We start from the raw sequence: 20,601 nt of genomic DNA, 5'->3' as shown, positions 1-20,601 counted from the left end.
TTAGAGAGGAAACCACTCAGGAATAGCCAGGATGCTGGAGGAAATGGTGTGGATGACTTACTCGCCCCATTCCCTCTGAGTCTGTTCTGATTGATGCCCTGCCAGGGTGCTGCTGAAGGTACTGCCTTGTGATAGAGATGTAAAATGGAGGCCCTGATCTGCTTCTCTTCCATCTACATATTTATCACAGTGGTGTCTGAGCTTGTCCAGTACAATAACCAGTCGTGGGCCCGTCTCATGCTACTTCCTGTTGTGTTTCCCAAAGGCTATGCCAGCGCGGATTACTGGAAGATGAGCTTTAACTCCAGAGGAGCAGAGCCCATAGTCATTTGCGATGGATCCTCTAGCTAAGAACTGTGGGAGAGCTGGAGTCCAGTCCGGTGCGAGAAGAATGCACGAGGGGGACAAGAAAATGGGTGTATAAAAGCAATGAAACTGGTGCAGCTGAAACATCTCGGGGAAGCAGTTTTGCCCACCATGTCGGAGGCCTTGTGTTTCAAGCAACCGTTTCCCTGGCCCCCGAGGTAATACTTGCCCATCCTCCGACGTACCTTGGGAGAGAGGCAGTTGCACTGATCGCCCCCCTCAGGTAAGCCCTGGGGGTGCACACGTTTGTTTTCCTGAGTGCAGGGGGATGCATTTCCGAGAACAAGCTTCTCCTTGTGTCCTTTGTGACTATTGCACTGTTAGAATTTCACAGGGAGCCCCAGAGCGGGCGAAACCGTGACTGAAACCCTCCGGTGCATTCATCCCGGAGAGGTAACATTGGGCCTGTCTATTGGGGCAGCTCTGTCAAGGGGACATATGACTGACATGTTCCATGGTTCCTCCCCCCACATCACAACCCAGTTCCATGCCCCACAAGGAGGAGAATGAGCCCCACAGCCCCCATTCACAGACTCAGGCCTGGCTCCCTGCCACAGGAAAAGAATGGGCCTTACAGCCCGGTTGCAAAGACTGCCACACACAGCAGCGTTCTTGTATCAAATGAAGCTCTTTAACCCTCCCCCCCCCCCTCCTCCCCCCCCCGTCTCATTGTGATTGGCCTCTTCTGCATTATGGCAGCCTCAGAGCATTGCTGGTTCCAATAAATAGTCCCTATGTTCTTTTCCTCCTCTAACAAAAATACCGGCGTGAATTTGGCTGTCCGGGTTCTGAGAGTGCAAGAGCTTTGGCGAGAGCCAGGCTGAGGTGCGGGGAAGCACTGCATAAGCTTCCCCTTCCAGATCGATGAGTGGACTGCACCACCCGTGCTCCCCCATGGCTCCACCTGGGTCTGACCTGGAAACCCCTGGTTAAGATTTTCGAAAGTGACTAGTGATCTTGAGCCCCCTGACTCTCAGACAGTGCTGAGCACCCACCCTGTGAAAATCAGACTCCCTTGAGGTGTCTCAAGTTGGCCACCCAGAATCACTGATTTCCTTTGAAATCTTGGCCCCTGTCTACACTGGCGAGGCAAACGGCACCAGCACCTTACTCACAAATCTTGCTTGCATATACTATGCAGCTCTTGTTTGAAATGTGCTGGCTTGCTTTCCTTGGCCAGTATGGGAAGGACCTAAATGAGGGCAGCTTTTAGGATCTGGTTTACCTGGAAGTTCCTTCTTCCCCCCAGTCATTTGTGTGTTAACTCCTTCCAGACCCCAAAGCTCCATCTCTCTCCAGAATGAATGTTGATTTTTTTCCTGAGTCCCTTCCGAGCTTCCTCTGCAGGTTTCCTGTTGCTTGTGTGCTCCCCTGTCCGGTGCCTTTAGAGAGGATCAGTTTCATCATGTGCCGGCTGCAGTTACGGCCGTTCCTCCCAAGCCTGATCCTATGGGTCTTTGTTCCTGCTGTGGACGATGGCTTACAGATGTGTCAGACTGAAGTCATAGCCCTGGGCTGCGGTTCAGGACATACTCTCTCACTTGTTTGTATGGTATCGTGAGAGCCTCTTTTGTTTTGAAGCAAGTTAATCATGTTATGAGACACAAGAATCTTTTCATTTGTAAACATCTTTAGGTCAATTAAAAGAACGGAGTGGAACAATTTCCCTCCACCCTCTTGCAAGTTTTTAACAGCTGGAAAATGGGTGTGAAGCTGCTGCTGGTATTAATTGTTACAGTAATGCTTAGAGGTTCCAGTCCAGATCAGAGCCTCATTTTGCTGGGTGCTCTACAAAGCTAAAACAGAAGAAAGTTACTGTCCCAAAAGAATTTATAATCCAAGGGCACGATCCGCAAACACTTCCCTACATGCATAATGCTAATGAGTTACTCTGGGGGGGTGTTTGCAGAATCAGTCCCTAAAGAGGGAAAAGACAAAACAGGTTGAGTAGAACGTGAGAGGGTGGGGGTTATTTTAGTTGGCTTTGACCAATAAAGGTCTAATTTAATTGGTAGCAAAATATCACAGGGAATTAGGGTAGTACAACTCCCAGTATTATTGTTTGCTAATTTTTGTTGGTGGGTTTTATACTAGTGATTGTGTGCACACCCTACGCTCTCACACACGTGTAGCCCTCTGAAGGACTGGATCCTGTGCAAGTTACCCTTGATTTCAATGGCAGACAGATCATGCCCTAAACACACAAATTAGGGACCGATGCTATTTACAGTTTGGCAGCTTCTCAATTTACATTTGGAGGCTAACAAGGTTACCTCATCAGCTCCCAGGTTTCCCTCTGTCTCGCTCCGTTTTTATTGAGCATTCAATGAGAGACACGCACAGGGGCTGTATTGGACTCGGTGTTAAGATCATGAGTGAGTTAGTGTTGCTATTGCTTCTAAGTGTCTGTGAATGTGATTCGTAAAAAGTTGCAGAGAAAATTGCCACTAGTCGGTTAAATGCCTGTGTTTTGTGACCCCCGTCACTGCCAATGCGGCTCCCTGGCTTTATGGAAGGACAAGAAATCAGCCACTAGGGAAATCAGCTGTCAGGCTCTCTAACAAGCAGTGGGTTCTAAAGCTGGTTTATGTCTACTCTACAGACGTGCACCCATAAAAATGGCTCCTCCCCAGCTCAAACACAACTAGCAGAGCGTTACGCCAGTTGGCCAGAGGATGGGGAATCTGTCCTGATTGCAAATCTGCTTTCCAAGTGCACTTTTGGTCTCTGCTTAAGTTTCCAGAGCTGTGTCTAGGAGACACAGTGCTCACATGTCCAAACCTCACTGCCTTTGGAATTTACATCATTTGTTTTTACACTTCCAGTATGCTTTCTCCTCTGCTTCCAAGAGCTGTAAGACATTAAAGGCAGACTTAGCTGCTAAACCAAAACAGGAGGAGGCTGATTTTACTCTGCTTGTTAAGATACTGAAGAATCAAATGTGGCCCCATCAGCACTAGAGTACAAAGCCCTGGTCTGTAGCATGGTTTCTGTCTCTGGCAGCCAGGAAAATAGCGTTAGCACTTTGCTGTGATTCAGTACAGGCATGGCTGTCAGGGTTTGAACTCTTGTGTGGATAAGGCCAAAGGAGAATGAGGCTGGTGAGGCTGAGATGCAGCATGCTCCTAGTCAACATTTCAGCTCCTAGTCAACTCTTTCCAGGCTAGATAGTCTGATGACTGCCGGCAAGAACTGGTCCCATCCCACCCACTACCCCGTTTGTGTCTTGGGGGCACAACTTCTCCCAACCAGAAAGGCAGCAGCATTTCCAAAGGCAGTAACAGGCTTGAGAGGTGGGGAAGGGCAATTCTATTCTTGCAATCTCCCCAAACCGAGGACTTAGTAGAGAAAGGGTTGAATGTTGCCCCAAACAGCCAGCCGGCTCCTATGGCTCTGGAGTTTGTAACAGAGTGGAGCAACCTGGCCATCTTCTCAGTTACTGAGGCATCTTAGCAAGTGGATCAGGTCGTTGATGCTGTATATTACGTCACGGGTGTCAGTGGCCTCCAGCATTGCCCGACATTTGTGGGCCCTTCTGCGTACAACATGTCTTAAACAGACCCTGTGTGCGGCTAGTTGCACACCTTGCCCTACTCTCTACTGGGGCCCAACCCCATTCACCTAGTTCATCCCTCTTTTGAAATTCACTGCGTGCCTAAATGCTTCGTGTATGAGCCTGGAGATGGACTTGTACCTCCTTGAATGCCATGGCCTTGCAAAGCTGCTGTGAAAATTCACCAGTCAAGGCGCACAACTTGCTCACTTGCCCTTGCCCATAATGACCAGAGATAACGAAACTGTCGTATTTTACTCACCTGTAAGGAAAGACTACCTGCTCCAGGGAAGGGGGCAGGCAGAGCTTTGCAGAGGCTGGTTTAAGGCCTGTCTCCGATAATCCAAGACACTGACTGTCTATCTCGATCTCTCTGGTTTCTGAACTCAGGGTAATTGAATGCAGGAGAAAGGAGTCTGACTACTTTCCTAATTTCAACAGTGGGAAACTAGAGGGATCTGGACATCCAGTTCCCATTGATTTTTAACAAGAATTGTGCAGTGCTGCAAATCTGAATCTCTGACTCCCATTGCAAAGCCCTGGAGAGTTTTCTAGGGTAAGATCCTACTGGAGTCAGATGGCTTTTGGTGCATGTACGAGCCCCTCCCTCAACAGCTGTTGCAAAGTGCCCACTCTCCAGATGGGAGGGGAGGCACTGGGTGTGCCGTATGGTGCACTTTGTCTTGGCGTATGTCTACACTAATTGCAGCTTGGGTTGACGTGGTGAAGACGTGGCGGCATGGACCTCAGCACGGGCTAGCAATGCAAGTACATACCCAGGATGTCAGGTGGGCTTGTAGAGCTCACGTTGAAGTCCGTGCCACCAGGCCTTCACTGCTCTTTTTAGCTGTGCCAGCCAGGTTAAAGCTGGCATGGATATGGCTACCCAAGCTGCAGCCCCACCTCTGATTGCAGCGTTAGATACAGCCTTAGAGGAACGGGGAAGAAAATCAAGTTAATAGTGATTTGGATGGTAACTGCGCTACACGGTATGAGGAAGACGAGCCTACCACCCTTTCTCACGCAGGTAGACCTGCCTCACTGCAGTGGGACTGCTGTCGTGAGGAAGGGTTGCAGGATCGGCTCCGATCCTGTAGTGTGCTGCGGCGCCCTTGGCTCCTTGTTAATTCATTGGGAAATAAGGGAACTCAGCACTTTCCAGGATCAGAGCACAAGTAATGAGCAATTCCAGCAGCCTTGCAACCAATGAACAGAAACCTTTCACCGCTCAGAGAATTCAACTTTCTTCTCTTTGTATATTTACTATCAAGAGCTATCTCTTCTCCTCTTCTGGAATACCTGAAAATAGGTGTCTTAAAGGATTGAGGGACTGTCGTGTTGAGTTAAACATGAGAAGTGCTGGCCTTTCCTTTTGCTGTGCAAATTCCAACAAAGGAGCATTGATTTATTTTTAATGTTCTCTCTTTGTGTAGTGGGAAATGGGGGGGTAATATGGTTAATTGTGACATTATTACAAAGACTCAGGGGTATGCTGGGCAAACTATTCTATAGATATATGCATAAAGACTGTTGAATTATGTACACTGTACATTCAAGTGGCTGTTAAAGAATGTAAATATGCAGGGAATTTTATGGATGATTATAATTTAATATATTGCAAAGTTTGTAAATACTTGGGAAAAGTCTGTAAAGAGTGTAAATAAATCAGCTTTGTATGTAAGAAGAATTTAAAAATTGTTTTTACTTTTTGCATTTAAATACAAACATTGATGCACCTTTTCCCCCAATGTGGATTTTTCTTTTTTTATTAAAGAAACAGTGTCGTGAGCAAGAGCTGTGGTTTTGTGACTATACTTAAGCTATAGCGTAGAAGCCCTGACTTTTTGGTTCCTGGGGGGTGCTTGACCCCTGCTCCGCCCTGGGGCCCGCCCCCTCTCCACCCCTTCCTCCAAGCCCCACACCACCTCTTCCCGCCCCTGATCTGCCCCTACCCCACCTCTTCCCACCCGTGCTCCTTCCCCTCCCCTCCAGCACCTGCACACTGCGGAACAGCTGATCACAGTAGGGTGGGAGGGGAAGGCGCTGATTGGTGGGGCTGCCAGCGGGCGGGAGGCGATTTTTTTCATGGGGTCAGTGCCTGTGCTATGGTGGCAGAAGTGGTGGAGGAGGGTATAATAGAGATCTGCGTATGCTGGGTAGGTTGACGGCAGTCAGCATACGGCATTAAATATCTGATGGTCTGACAATATTTTGTCGTTACACATCGGTAACATTTTCAAAAATGTGTAAATGATTTGAGCCTAAATCTCAATTGCAAAAGTGATTTAGTCTCCTCAAGTCTTGTCTACACTTAAGCTTTGCAGCCTTACCTCTACTACTGTGGTTAAAGAGGCAACCGCACGAGGGCTGTTGTTGGTATATCTGTGTCAGCAAAAAATCAGCTGACATAGATAGCTATATCAGTAAAAGCAAAGTAGCTTTTGAAAATTGGATTTAGGCTCCTAAGTCACTTAGGTGCTTTTGAAAATGTTACCCAGAGGCTGGTATTTTCAAAGGAGCCCAAGGCGTTTGAGGCCCAACTCCTGTTGATTTTCAGTGGGATCAGGGTGCCTGATGCCCTTATTTTCTTTTGGAAACGGTAGCCGTTGGGCCTGATCCAGAACCCACTGAAGTCAGATCAGACCCACAAACCCCACTGTGCGTTTTATATCTCATATGTTATGTAACAAAATTATTTGTTCCTAATGATCCATGGGTTTATTGCAGTTGCACAATGCATTTCTATATTGAAGCATTTGAATACAAGAAAGCCACATTCCTCTCACACTTACCTAATGGGCCCTGCAGGAGACGAGCTTGTCAGCACAGGGGTGGGAGCTTGGTGCTTGTTTTGCAGCACCTCAGTGCTACCAACGTTGGTTCCAAAAAGAACAACTGTGGGTGGGATCCGGAGTTGAGAAGCCGCCCTTGATCAGTTTAAAATTTGCCAACAGCTGCAGCTGACCCTGCCAAAAAAATCATTGTTGCTAATAGATGAGCCATGGTGATTTTGAATGGGTTGGGGTGCTGCTGGATACCCTGCCCAAACCACAAGTTCCAGCACCTGGAGAGTCCACATGGGGCAGTCAGAGCACAACACACAGCCTGGGCCTTGGGTGGTGGATCCAAGCAGACATAGAATAGAATATCAGGGTTGGAAGGGACCTCAGGAGGTCATCTAGTCCAACCCCCTGCTCAAAGCAGGACCAATTCCCAATTTTTGGCTCAGATCCCTAAATGACCCCCTCAAGGATTGAACTCACAACCCTGGGTTTAGCAGGTCAATGCTCAAACCACTGAGCTATCAGGCCTCCCCCCTTGGCCATAGACAAGGACAGGAGGGGATGGAGGAGACTGAGGTCCAAGTAACTTCCCTAATTCCTTCCTACTTTTTTCATAAACATCCCTAAATGTCCCAGAGCAAGGTTGGCATTTCTGTGTTCAGGGTAGGAAAAAAAGCAAGGTGGGAGGGAACATGTGTGTGTGTGTTAAATGGATATATATTAACAGTTCTCCTTTAATTCCTGTTATTAAAATTGTGCAATTGTTTTGTCAGCTGTATTTAGAATAGCACTCACTGCGTAAAAAGCAAGTTTCCTTCTTAAAATGAGGAAAGGACATAAATTCTTTATTTATACTGCTTCCAGTAAGGAAAAATTAAATACAGTTTTCAAAAAACACCCTATTCTTTTCAAAATGGCTGACAGCACCAAAAATGCACATCTCCAAAAATGATACCTAGGGGCCCTGGAAAGGACGGAAAGAGTAGGAGGGACTTGCAAAACCATAGGGCCAAAAAGGGGGTGGGCAAAAGGCGGGGCCATGAAGTGTAATAGGGAGTTCTGATTGGCACAATGCCATGATGCGGGACAAGGAAAGCTGTCAAAATTCTATAGTGATGAAAGACATAGAGCTATTACTACTCTCCCTTACCACCCCTCCGTATGCAGTTTCATAAGGCTTTTCTCACTTCCTATCCAACCCAAAAAGTTTGGGAAGGGCTATAAGCTCTCCTGCTTAAGGGCATAAGTTTAACTGATGAGGGCCAGGAAGAAACTTTCTGTGGGGAAGGTTATTCCATAACTGCACACTGCACCTTCCTTAGGTGCTGGCCGCTCTAAGACATGATAATGGACAAGATGGCTGGGACCCCGCTCTGACCTAGAATTACAATTTCTGCATGTGTACTGTTGCTGCTTGCTGTTAAACAGCTGCCGTGTTCTGCCCCAGAGGTGGCTGCATTTCATTGGTAGGTGAAATGATCCCTGACTATAGCCGGTGTTTCCATTTGGAAAACATTTGGGGATCCTCTGGAAGGAAAGGGGAGGAGTATAAACATAAGTAATTACAGCACATCACAAAGTGTTATATTAATGTTTAAAACTGAAATTACAGCAGTAGCAGGGCCCCAAAACGGAGCTCCTACGATTGTGGAAAAAATTAATACCAGGATTTCACACACGATAGCTCTCAGGGAGTGGGCATTGCTCACTCATTGGCCCCTTAAGCAACATTCCTTTTTCATCAATGACATTACATGGGTGTGTTCCCTGTGGCTCTGAAATGTATTATAATAAAGAGATAAATTTCCTCCCCTAATCTCAGGCTTTGGGTGTTCCTTGTTTTGGGAAGTGCTTTAAATCTGTCTGCCAGAGGCATGGGCTGCTAAAGCCAGAGACTGACTGCCACAATGCTGAGCTCTGGGCTTCCTCCCCTTCTCCTATTGCTCACAGCTGCGGAGCTGAGCTCGTCCCTTACAGATGATGACAAGAGGTTGATTGTGGAGATGCACAACCAATTCCGCTCCCAGGTCTCCCCTCCTGCTGCAGACATGCTGAAAATGGTAAGTGTTCCATGGGAAACCCAGGGTCTGATTGCAGTCATATCTGGGATCTTCAAGATCAGTGTTTCTCAGTGACTGGTCCATGAACTGGTGCCAGTCCCTCAGATTTCACTCATATAGTTCATTAAGGCAGCAAGCCGGTATCAAAGCCTGGCAGCAAGCCTGGTATCCAAAAGATTGAGAAACACTGTTCTATATGACAGGAAGGTGTGGCATGTCTGGAGGTCTCCTGTATGATAGAAAGGGAATCCTGCATCGTATTGAATAGCGGAGGGTCTCCTACACTTCTTAAAATAAGAGCATCCCTTGTTATGAAAAAAGAAAAGGAGTACTTGTGACACCTTAGAGACTAACCAATTTATTTGAGCATAAGCTTTCGTGAGCTACAGCTCACTTCATCGGATGCATCCGATGAAGTGAGCTGTAGCTCACGAAAGCTTATGCTCAAATTGGTTAGTCTCTAAGGTGCCACAAGTACTCCTTTTCTTTTTGCGAATACAGACTAACACGGCTGCTACTCTGAAACCTTGTTATGAAATGTACTTTGAAAGTTTAAGTTCATAAATGTGATTGACTCTAGCTGGAGATCCAGTGTAAAAATTGTTTCTTTTTTCCTCCTGTAGCAATGACTGGGCTACACACCATGTGTCGTAAATATCATGGCTGTAGTAAACAAACTTGCAATGAACAAATAACCAAAACTTAAATTCACCAGCCAGAGTGACAAAATCCCAACTGAGCTTGGAGAATTCTTCTTAGTGTTGCACTTCATTGATAAATACTTGTGATTACTGATAGACTCTTTTGTCTATAGGATGGAATATAAAATTGAACGTCAACCATTGATTTTGGCTGTATGGGTATCTTAAGATTGGCCATCTTTCATCCAAGGTGCTCGTGTATGTTCCTTCTCACAACACCTCTGTGGGGTAGGTCTGGCAAAAAAGTACTATCCCCATTTTATAGAAGGGAAAATCTAACGCATGAAGAAGCAATATGCCCAAGGTCATATAGTTTGTCTAAGCTACAAATAGAGTCTCATTCTTTCTGTCCCTGCTCTAACCATAAGGAGATGCTGCTTCTTGTATTAGACCCCTTGATTTGAGTAAGATGTCTCTCCATATCTGATGAATTACTTACTATTTGTAAAGTGTTTTGAAGAGGGAAAGTACTACATAAAGTGCAAGGTGTTGATATTTGGACTGCATTACCTCTTTGGCTAAAGACAAATTTGCAGCGGGTTCTTTATCATGACTACAGTCGGTTGGAGATTTTTTGATGAGCACTGAAAAATGTCAATTTGTCAAAACCAAAACTGTTCACGAAACAGGATCAATTTTGATGACTCTTGTGATGCCAAAATATTTTGGTGGGAAAAGTTTTCATTTTTTCAATTTGAAACAAATGTTCATTTTGAAATTTTAGTAAATTTCAAGTTAAAAGAAGATTTTTAAAAGGTCAGAATTGAAACAAAATGTTTCAAAATTATAAAAACGAAATGGTTCCATTGACCCAAACCAATTTTTTTGGGAGGATTTTTGGTTTGTGAAAATTGTTGGGATTTTGATTTTCATCCTATTTTCGGGATAGGAAAATTTTTCAATATCTCAAAAATATTCACAGGACAAGAAAACTACCCTCCTCTGCCCTCACCTCTAATCATGACCTGGTTGTTTTAGGCCTTGCCAGCACACACAGTTTGCACTGATTTAACTAAACTCGTTTTGTGTAGACAGAACCCAAGTTAATTTGACACTATTTTAGTTCAGGGGTGAAATTTTTAAAAAGCACCTAAGTCCCATTTTCAAAAGGGACTTAGGAGTCTAAATCTCAGTGAAAGTCAAAGGGACTTAGCCTCCTAAGTGCTTAATTCATTTTTTTAAAATGAGGCTTAAGTAATGTGCTCTACTGGGGTGTGATTTCTAAAACACACTAGCGTGCTGCACATTAATTGACCCTGCTGGTGCACTTTAATGCAGTGCTGTTTGGGTAATGATAGATTCCCCAGAAAATTTTTCTGGGATGAGTTGAAACTTGGAAAGCACAAGAGGGGTGGTGAATGAAAATGCTTCAAAGACATTATGAAGTAGAATCTGACCTTCATTGACATAAATATTGATAATTTCAAAGCCAAGGCCAGACCTGAATGGAGAGCAACTATCCATAAAGGCAGTAAACACTATGGGGAAGACATACATGAAAAATGGATCAAAAAAAGGGTCAAGCATCTTGCCAAGTCCTCAGTGGGACCCTGCACATTCTTATGTGACATCTGTTTACAATCTTGCTCCTCAAGGATTGGACTGTACAGCCACTTGAGAATGTGTGATGTCATTGTCGGATACGACAGCCAACCATACAGTGCTGTCTGAAACATTAAAGTGCACAAGGGAAACTTTAGTGTGCACCAGTGGGGCCTTTATACAGACCAATTAACACTCAACACATTAGTGCGCTTTAGAAATCTAACTCTTGGACAAGCTCTTAACTCATTTAAGCAATTTTGAAAATTGCTTAATGAAGTATGCTGCTGCTTATTGTAAAAATGGAATGATGACTTAGGCATATGACAATAAGAACATTCAATCCTATTTGTTTTAAATAAAGGCTTGAAGCCAGATTTGACTGCTTTGTAGCACATTCCGCCTTGACACTGATTCTAACTCAGATCCTGTCCTGAAAAATGTATTGATCTTGACTGTGGTTTACTCAAGAGTCTTGCCTTTGTCCTGAGTTTACCATGAACAGTTTACCACCCGTGCTACATTTACTATTATAGAACTTAAAAGACCTGATGGCCAGCAGCAGCAGCTTCTCCATGGTAAACTTTTGTAAGCCGTTCAGTTTAGAAACAATCCCGTGAGTCTCTGATTAAACTCCGGGTGTCTGCATTGCTCTTCTGGATTTCCAAGGACGTTTTCCTTTCAGAAGAAGCAGATCTCAGCTTCTGAGTTCACCTACTCCCGTAGCTAACTGCCCATCGGCAGTCACCCGGTGCTTGTGTTTGGGACAGCAGAAGTGGTTACCATGGAAATGGTTATACAATGGACATACGCAGACCAAAGCCTTATGTTTTTTAATGAAGCAAATAACACAGAGGTTAGTTCTCTGCTTATGGAACCCAGCTCCCTGCTACAGGGAGGGGATAATGAGCCCCCACACCAAGACCTGCAGCCAACCCTCTTTCCAAAGCCACATCAGACACCCCTCTCCCCTGCCGCCGCCCCTCTTATAAGTAAGCAGAGAGCCACTTGGGAGAACAGAGGCTGCATCTTCTGTGATCCTTGCTGCCTACCCTTGGGCTCTGACACATAAGAATCAGTGAACCAGGAATCGTCCAATCGTCCTCACACCAACTAAGGTAATCACCTTCCTCGCAAAATACTGAGGGTTTCCCCGCTGGATCACACCCCACTCCTGCCCCCATCAGCTGATAAACCCACCTTCCTCACCCACTGCTCCATCCTTTGATTTTCATGATCTTTCAGTGGGCTTGTACGTCTGGGTTCTCCTCCGACCTGCCCTGCTATCTCTGCTGGTTGGATTTCAGAGAAGCTGCTGCCTCCTTTAAATAATGTAAAGAAAGTCCAAGCAGCTGTATCTTCGTGTTCCCTTTAATGCTTCTCTTGTGCAAAAACATCTCCCTCTCTTACCTAGCAACCGCCACTAGGTAGGATATGGAGCCCAGGGGAGCTCAGCTGGACAAGAAGCTGTTGTCAGTCCGGGCACTGGAGGGATCACTTGGGAGGCAGCTGTCAGACTGAGTCTCCGGTCAAGTTTAAATGATGAGGTTACCAGATGTGTGCGCTGGCTCCTGTTCTCTGGCCTTACACAGCTGTTGAACTGGGCATGTCCCTCTCTCCATGCATTCCCACAGTTTGTCCTGTTCATTGCAGTCAGCGGTTCCAACAAGGGACCCAGATCTTCTGGGTTCCATTCCCAGCTTTTTGCCCTGTGACATTGAATGTCACCACGCTGCTCATTGCCCCAGTTTCCCCTTTGGTAAAACAGGGATAATTCCTAACTGGGTAGGGGTGCTTTGAGATCCAGGGATGGAAGCGGCTGTAGAACGGCTGCTATTTTATTACTGTCCATTGACAACCAGTGTTTTATATTCACATTTGCCTTAGGCTGGTATGTTCTAAGGAACCTAAGGAGGTTAGATACTGAGTTCCAATGAATTTCACTGGAATTTGAGCAGCTAATGCCCTTGGGTTCCCTTTAAAACCCCATCCTAAAACCCCAATTCAGCAGTTGCATCCCTAAGGGGGACTCCATCATTATCATCATGGCAAATCCCAGGAACACGGCCTCCTTGCAGATTAAGCGCCACCCAGATCAATCTCTGGCTAGATCCTCAAGGTGGTCTGGCTGGATATTCAGTCTGTGCCTATTACTGGCAATCTTATGGCGCAACCAAAGCTTTTGAAGCCCATGTGATCCCTTGTAGCGGTGTTTGTTGGTAAACACACTTTGGAATTCATTGGTCTTCCATTGTAATAATCCACACACACCAAGAAAACTGCTGAAACCAAGCCAGCGCTGGCGGGTGCAGGGTTGAGCTTTGAATATCCTCATTTCTGATCTTGTCCTACTATGTAATATGGACCTGCCGACAAACATGATAAGAATCGGAAGTGTCACTCTGGGGGTCTTCAGCCTCACTCAGCACCCATGTTTTGCTTCTATACCACAGAGCTGGTACAACTGTGCTTCGACAGATCCGCAGCCTTGTGGAAAGTGTCATGTCACTATGTCTGCACAGAGCCCCCAGGAGACTCTGCTTGGGCACAAAGGCTTTGGTAACAGATCCAATTGCAGGATCGGGGCCCTTAATCTTTAATCTTATCAATTAATCTAGATGGAAAATGTGAGAGCCATAGCCTTTACCAGTGCTTGGGAACAGAACCCAGGAGTCTAGGTTCTAACCTCGGGCCCCACTGGATAGGGGATAGGCTGTGTCTCTCAGCGTGTCAGAGTGTTTCATCCATGTGAGGAAGGACTCGATCCAGATGGACAATTCTTGACCCGGCCTCATGCTTTGTGATGGTGGCAGCTTTGTGTTTGTTTCAGAGCTGGGCTCCCGACCTGGAAGCCTTTGCTAAAGCCTATGCAGCGAAGTGCATCTGGGGCCACAACAAGGAGCGGGGCCGGCGGGGTGAGAACCTCTTTGCCATTACAGACGAGATGGACGTGGAAATGGCCTTGGAGCAGTGGTACAACGAGCACGAGCATTACAACCTGACCACGTCCAAGTGCACCGTAGGACAGATGTGTGGCCACTACACCCAGGTATCTGGCTACAGGGCATGAGGGGCTGGATTCCTGGGAGGGAGTTGTGCTTGGGACTTGACCCACCGTAGAAATATTGTTTAGGAGCTTCAATACCATGGTGATGGGCCCAGTATAAGAATCTCAGCTGGCCAGGATAGAACTGATTCTTATTCAGCATGGATGCCTCAATTGTGTGGGCATCATGAGCTGCTGTGATCATAACAGGCCTGCTGAACAGTTTCCCTTTAGGGGAAAATAAGTCTTTAAAGTCATTTGTGTATTTTAATGCTGCACCGTTTGGTCACTCAGCGAGCCTGGTGTGGCTTTCAAGTCCCTGTCGCAGATGGGCTCTGGCCTCAGAATTAGGATCCAGGTCAAGCTCCATGTTTTAAACTCTCCACTACTCCGGGACATTTGGATCTGGACTTTTCATTTGGCTTAGTAAAAGACAGGGGCCTCTTCCAAAATTCAGATCTGGATTATGAACAGCACCATAATTCAGGAGCATGTGGGTTGTGTCCAGCTCGACAGAGAAGACTTGTTGATGGGGGTCTCTCATCCAAGCACTAACAAGGCCTGACTCCGCTTAGATGTAACTCTGAAATGCACAGAGTCCATGAGTCTGCTAGTTCGGGGAGTTGGTCCTTTAGCCCAAGCTGTAGTGGTTCATGCTTTAGCTCTGGAGGTCAGGGGAGAAAATCCTGGTGATGACTGAGCTGACGCATATGGCACACACACTCATCGTCTAAACCTCTTCTCACAGGCAGGGTGTCTCATGGTCTCCCATCTGTGCTCTTCCTGCCTTGTGCGGACAGACGTAACCCTTCTCTCTTCCTCCCTTGCTTCAGGTGGTCTGGGCAAACAGTGAGCGGGTTGGCTGTGGGATGCAGTTCTGTAAAACCCTGCATGGCGTCGAAGACCCTGACCTCTACCTGCTGGTCTGCAACTACGATCCCCCGTGAGTGCGCGCTTACCAAGGGCTGCTCTGGTTCCATCCGGGCCCTGTCACATCTACTTATCGTAACCTTCACTCCCGGGCTGAGAAGGAAAATCCTCCCCCAGGCTCTGCTTACCTTGCTTTCAGGTAACGCGTGGAAGCCAATCCCAAGAAAGCCCTTTCTTGTCATTTTCCTGTGGCAACAAAGAGAGGCCGATCTTGTAAATCCAGCCCAGGTCTGGGACAGAGGAGTCCTCGGCTCTATCTGTGGTGCTGCCATGGACTGTGCGTCCTTGGGTGGGTCATGAAAAGCCACATAGTTACAGGGCTGTAAATCTAAAGTTGCTCCACATAGGTCAACGGAGGCACCCTGGGTTTATACCAGTGTCACTAGGAGGAGAATTTGGCTGTTAACTTCTCTGTGCCTCATATTTCCCAGCTGTGATATGGAGAAAATGAGCTTGATTCTGCTCTCAGTCTGGTGTCATGCCACTAACTCCATGGAGTTCCTCGTGAAGATTTACATCAATGTACTTCACGGATGTGTATAGGGGTCTTTGAGGTCCTCTGTCGACAGGGCTGTATAAATACAAGGGCTAACTATCAGAGCTGATCAGAGTGTTCCCAGTCTGGTAAACCCTATGGAAATATACATGGAAATTTTAATGGAAAAAGGCAAAATAAAACGATGAATGTTCAGGAAACTGAGGGGTCATTTTTTGAGCAGCGGTAATAATTATTAAGGGCCTGATCCAAAACACGACTGAAGTGAATGGAAAGGCTCCCGGGCTCAGGCTCAGGCCTCTAGACAGTGTTCGTAAGCCCAGGTGCCATTAGTAGCACAGTCAAAGCTCCCCCTCGCTTTTTTAATGACCCTTGATTTATATCTTGGCAAGATCTGATTTGAATTAAAAATCTCCCTCCTTTTTGAGATGGGGAGGGGATTCGTCCTCTCTGTTGTCATGGGCTGTTCTCTTTTCATCGGCATATTCTGCTTCCAGTGGCAACGTGAGAGGTCGCAAGCCATACAAGGAAGGACCTCCGTGCTCCAAGTGCCCCGAGGGCTATACGTGTAGGAATTCAATCTGCGGTACGTGAAGGGAACTAGAGGAGCCAGTGTCTCCACTGGACGAGCCAGAAAACTGCGGGGGGGGGGGGGGGACAGGTTCCACCCATGAGACAATCCCCCTGAAAGCAGTGGGGTTAGCTTCTGAATGAGGTGCTAGTCCAGGAGTAAGGGGGTAGAATCTGGCTGTATGTGGGGAACCCAGCACTTCCTCAGCCCTGCCGGCAAAGTTTTCCTAGGTCTCAGGGTTGGGATTCCAGGGCTTTCCCTGGAGGTGAATCTGCTTTTTGTAAGTGTATATTAGTACTGTCAAAAAGGAGCTGGATTGGCCGACCTGGGACTGGAGTCCTGTGTTTATCTACAGAGCAGGCATAGCCTAGGCAGCAACAGAGCAAGCTTCCCTCACACACGCTGCCTTGCCCATGTGCCTCGTCCTGATCTGATGGGACCCCCCCCACCCACTCCTCGGGGTAGGTCATTTTCACATTCTGCAGCCCATGCAGTCCTTCGCGTCTCTGCTGCAGACACCTGTGCATGGCGGAAGCTCTGTCCACTGGGAGCTCCCCCAGCTCGTTCCACTGTTCAGCCACCAGAAAACAGGAACGACTCACTGTCTTTCAACCTGGGCCATGTTCATGCTGGTGACATATGGGAAAGGCTTCCTATCCCAATAGCAACCACCTGGACCCCTGCTGCCAGGAAGTACCATTCTAGAGGGGTGGCGTTTCCCTACATCAGGTCTGAAAACAAATGAAATCTTGGGACCTGCCCGGAAAAAAGGGTGTCCCTGCGTCCGGTGGGCTACCTGCTAAGCTCAGTTCCCACCAAGGGGCAGAGAGGTGGGGTGTGTTTCCCCGAGAGCCTAGTGAAAGCACCTGCCCCTGCTTTCTCCAGCTCTCCTTTGCTGGGTTTTCATTGGCACTGCTCGGGGGACTGGAGCTCCAAGTGAAGCTGGTGGTAACCCACAGCCCTCTTTGTCTCTCATCAGAACCCAGTGTAGACTCAGAAGAGGCCTCTACATCCTCTAGGACAACAAGGCCAAACCTCACCACTAGGCCAGCTCTCGCCACGGACACCACCCCCACGAGCCCGACCACCACCACTAGCCTAAGGCCGGCACCCACCCCCACGAGCCCGACCACCACCACTAGCCTAAGGCCAGCACCCACCCCCACGAGCCCGACCACCACCACTAGCCTAAGGCCGGCACCCACCCCCACGAGCCCGACCACCACCACTAGCCTAAGGCCAGCACCCACCACCACCACCACCACAAAAAGGCCAAATCCCACCACAAGGCCAGCACCTGCCAGCACCACCATGAACAGAAGCCCACCACCCACCCGAACAACAAGGCCCCACCCCACCAAGGCTACTGGGCCAACATCCTCCGTAGAGCCCACCTCAGACCTGAACCTTAAAACATCTCCAGAAATGCAAGTGGACTCTGAGGAGACTGGTGCCCCATTGGTGACCATGGAGGCTGTGCTCTTGCTAGACCTGGAGTCAACCCTCAGCCCGACTGCCTCTCCAGAAATGGAGGGAGACTTGAAGGAGTCTGATGCAGCCTCCGTGAGAGCTGAGCCAGCCCTCTCCTCAGAGCCACCTCCATCCTTCAGCCTTACGACTCCAGAAACCGATCTGAGCTTGGACGATACCAAGCAGCCCCCACCTGCCCTAAAGTCAACACCCGCCACTGCTAAGGTGACCTCCCTCCTGCACTTATTACCACCTTCCAAGGCCGCAGGGAGACACAGCCTCACTGTCCAGTCCGCCCTGTCAGGTAAGGCAGCTGTGGAGTGAGTCTGTCTGTCCCATCTTGGACGTAAAGGACATAGACAAAGAAACATAAATGCACTTGGCAGGAAACAATAGGAGACTGGCCCTCAAACTCCTCCCCCACACAGCACCGACGCCCTTCCCCGCACCTTCCCCTGCACTGTGTCCCCTAACATTATCAGGGGCTGTCTGAGCTGCCTGGTTCGTGAAGCATGAGCATGGATTTGGCCTGTTGCCCACTAACCCACGAGCAGTCACGAGCTGTGTCTTGCCTTCTGAGGAGCTCTGTGCTGCTGTTCTGTGCTATGCATCATCCGTGCCCATGTGGCAGCATGTCGCAGAGGGAGCAGTGTGAACTGGGCCAGTCCTTTGCCTGTGGCTTCCGCTTTGACTCCAGGTTTCCTTCCTTTCTGCACACAGGTGCCAGAGAGACCGAAGAGCTGATGACGGGCCCCACAAAGAAAGACTTGGACCAGCTCAATGGTTCAGCCACCAGCAACTTTCTGGAGTTCTCTCTGTTCCTACTGGCCACGCCCCTGCTGACAGGCCTTCTCCTCTGAAGGGTCTGCCTCGACCCCCTGTGCTCCTAGCCTCAAACTCTCCTCCAGTACTGATTGTCCCGCTGCTCTGCTGCATGTGGGGCATATCAATCAGGTGAAGACCCCCTACTGGGCCTTCTTGCCGCTGGCTAAGTCCACTCCAATCCAGTTATACTCAGTGGTGCCTGGCAAACCGCAGTGGCCATTCTGTTACACTAGCACTGCTGAGACCCCACTATCCCTGGATACCAATATAAGGGGGGTAGCTAAGTTTTAAGTGCCCAGCTCATCTGTCGAAGGGGCAGGAGCAGCTGGGTGAAGAGAGGGGAAATTCCTTGGTGCCTCTTCCTCCCCGAGCTCTAACTCTAACCTGAAGCTCCATAATTCCTACTCCAGTCTGACTCAGAGATGGGACTCCTTCATACTGAAGATCCTGGATCCCCACCAGTCTGGAGGCTCAGCGCTTCATGGCCCTCCTCACTGGAAACGATGAATGATCTACTATCCTTGTAGGACTATGAGGTCCTTTCCTACAAATCCTATATGAAAGGCAGTGCAGAGACATGGATGGTACAACCCTATCTAAACTCCTCTCGCTTCCTCCACCAACTATGTCTACAGTGCACATGCCCCTTCAGGAGAGCCAGGAAATGAACCCTGCTCATCAGTTTTGCTCGGTCCATTGCATGCATCCCATTCCAGAGTTACTCCATGTGGCAAGGCTCTTATTTTGTTGTGCATGGGGAAAAAATACTTCTGCACTAGAGAGGAGGGGGTGGCTCATTATAAACCTCCTGTGGGCATCGTCTGTATCTTGTGGTATGTCGTTAGACTAGCTTCTCTTGAGTGCCTGAAGCGTACAACGTAATTAAAGTTAGATACAGATCTTGGCCTATGGTGTATGTATCTTACACGCACAGTGGAACCTGACCCAGCAAATACTAGGTGGCGTGATGAAGCTCAAAGCACATTCTGCTAGGGGCTATCCACTGGAAGCATGACTTACCATAGAGCAGCTTTCACTATATGTGTCATTAACGTTTGTTTCCCCTCTGCGTGTCTGCTCCATGTATCTTACGTTTCCAAGAAAGGTGTGTTAACTACACGACAAGCCTCAGGTGGTCTAGTTAAGATCCAGTGGAAGATGACACTTGATACGAACCTTTTAGCACCCATAGCATCCCTTGGTTTTGCTAACAGATGAGGTGGGGACTGACGTGAATCCTGTAACCCTTTAGCTACAAGGGACACTGTTTCCAATACCCCATGAGGTCCTGCTCTCAATAAACGCTGTTCTGAAACCATCACGCTGGAGCGTACCATGTTTCACTGAGTGGCGGATGGAGTCCTGCGGCTGGGAGCTTGGTAACGTGCGTGTGAAAGACTCTCTTGGCTGTTTTCTTAGTGGAGAGAGAAATGGCTTCTGTGGTCCATCCCTTTGCAGTAGTGCTAGGAATGAGGCAAAGTCCCTTGTTCATTTCCTTCAGGATCCCCGAGCATTATGAGAGTGGGGGTGTGCACAACATGTAACTCAGTCACTCTCAACCTTTCCAGACTACTGTACCCCTTTCAGGGGTCTGATTTGTCTTGCGTACCCCCCAAGTTTCACCTCACTTAAAAACTACTTCCTTACAAAATCAGACAAAAAAAATACAAAAGTGTCACAGCACGCTATTACTGAAAAATGGCTGACTTCCTCATTTTTACCATATAATTATACAATAAATAAATTGGAATATAAATACTGTACTGACATTTCAGTGTATAGTATACAGAGCCATGTAAACAAATAATTGACTGTGAAATTTTAGTTTGTACTGACTTCACTAGTGCTTTTTATGTAGCCTGTTGTAAAACTAGACAAATAGCTAGACGAGTTGATGTACCCCCTGGAAGACCTCTACGTACCCCCAGGGGTACATATACCCCTGGTTGAGACCCACTGATGTAACTGACCTTCTGTCTATCCCTTTCTATGGCCTCTGTTCCCACCATTTGTGAGCATCTCACAATCTTTTAATGTATTTCTCCTCACAGCCCCCCCTCCGTGAAGTAAGGCAGTGCTATTATCCTCTGTTCCTGGAGGGGAACTGAGCTACAGAGGGACAAAGGCCCGGATCCGCAAAGATATTTAGGTGCTTCACTCCTAGATATCACTCACTGAAATCAGTGGGAGTTAGGCACTTAAATTCCTTTGAGGACCTAAGTGACGTGCCCAAGGTCACTCAGGGAGTCTGTGACAGA

The 20,601-nt window shown here is 47.7% G+C and overlaps 2 protein-coding genes across 5 annotated transcripts in view; both read left to right on the top strand.

The window, feature by feature from the left end:
- The window catches only part of C21H6orf89 (chromosome 21 C6orf89 homolog), a 34,144-nt gene extending 28,477 nt beyond the window's left edge, over nucleotides 1-5,667 (top strand). For all 3 annotated transcript variants that reach the window (XM_048826695.2, XM_075121856.1, XM_075121857.1), the window contains one exon: nucleotides 266-5,667. In XM_048826695.2, the coding sequence (XP_048682652.1) occupies nucleotides 266-351 (86 nt within the window). In that variant the 3' untranslated portion in view covers nucleotides 352-5,667. The remainder of the gene's footprint in view (nucleotides 1-265) is intronic.
- Nucleotides 5,668-8,556: 2,889 nt separating this feature from the next.
- On the top strand, nucleotides 8,557-20,101 carry PI16 (peptidase inhibitor 16). Of its 2 annotated transcripts, none has more exons than XM_048826926.2 (6): nucleotides 8,557-8,762; nucleotides 13,836-14,054; nucleotides 14,885-14,994; nucleotides 15,975-16,063; nucleotides 17,028-17,822; nucleotides 18,239-20,101. In XM_048826926.2, the coding sequence occupies exons 1-6, from the start codon at nucleotides 8,610-8,612 to the stop codon at nucleotides 18,376-18,378; spliced, it is 1,506 nt and encodes a 501-aa protein (XP_048682883.2). In that variant the 5' UTR covers nucleotides 8,557-8,609; the 3' UTR covers nucleotides 18,379-20,101. The 2 variants fall into 2 exon arrangements, with proteins under 2 accessions (XP_048682883.2, XP_048682884.2); XM_048826927.2 differs by lacking the exon at nucleotides 8,557-8,762 and adding an exon at nucleotides 11,903-12,123.
- The last annotated feature ends 500 nt before the right edge of the window (nucleotides 20,102-20,601 follow it).

This window comes from Caretta caretta, chromosome 21 (genome assembly GCF_965140235.1).
Source record: "Caretta caretta isolate rCarCar2 chromosome 21, rCarCar1.hap1, whole genome shotgun sequence".
Classification (NCBI taxonomy): Eukaryota; Metazoa; Chordata; order Testudines; family Cheloniidae; genus Caretta; species Caretta caretta.
The sequence above is the reverse complement of the archived record's forward strand: the minus strand, read 5'-3'. Positions and strand labels throughout refer to the sequence as shown.

What these genes read in the sequence shown, in the direction of transcription:
- PI16 (XM_048826926.2), top strand. Translation starts at nt 8,610, where the DNA reads ATGCTGAGCTCTGGGCTTCCTCCCCTTCTCCTATTGCTCACAGCTGCG. An exon ending in TGTGTGGCCACTACACCCAG is followed by an intron (nt 14,055 to 14,884) that starts GTATCTGGCTAC and finishes CCCTTGCTTCAG; the next exon opens with GTGGTCTGGGCAAACAGTGA. An exon ending in TGTCCAGTCCGCCCTGTCAG is followed by an intron (nt 17,823 to 18,238) that starts GTAAGGCAGCTG and finishes TTCTGCACACAG; the next exon opens with GTGCCAGAGAGACCGAAGAG.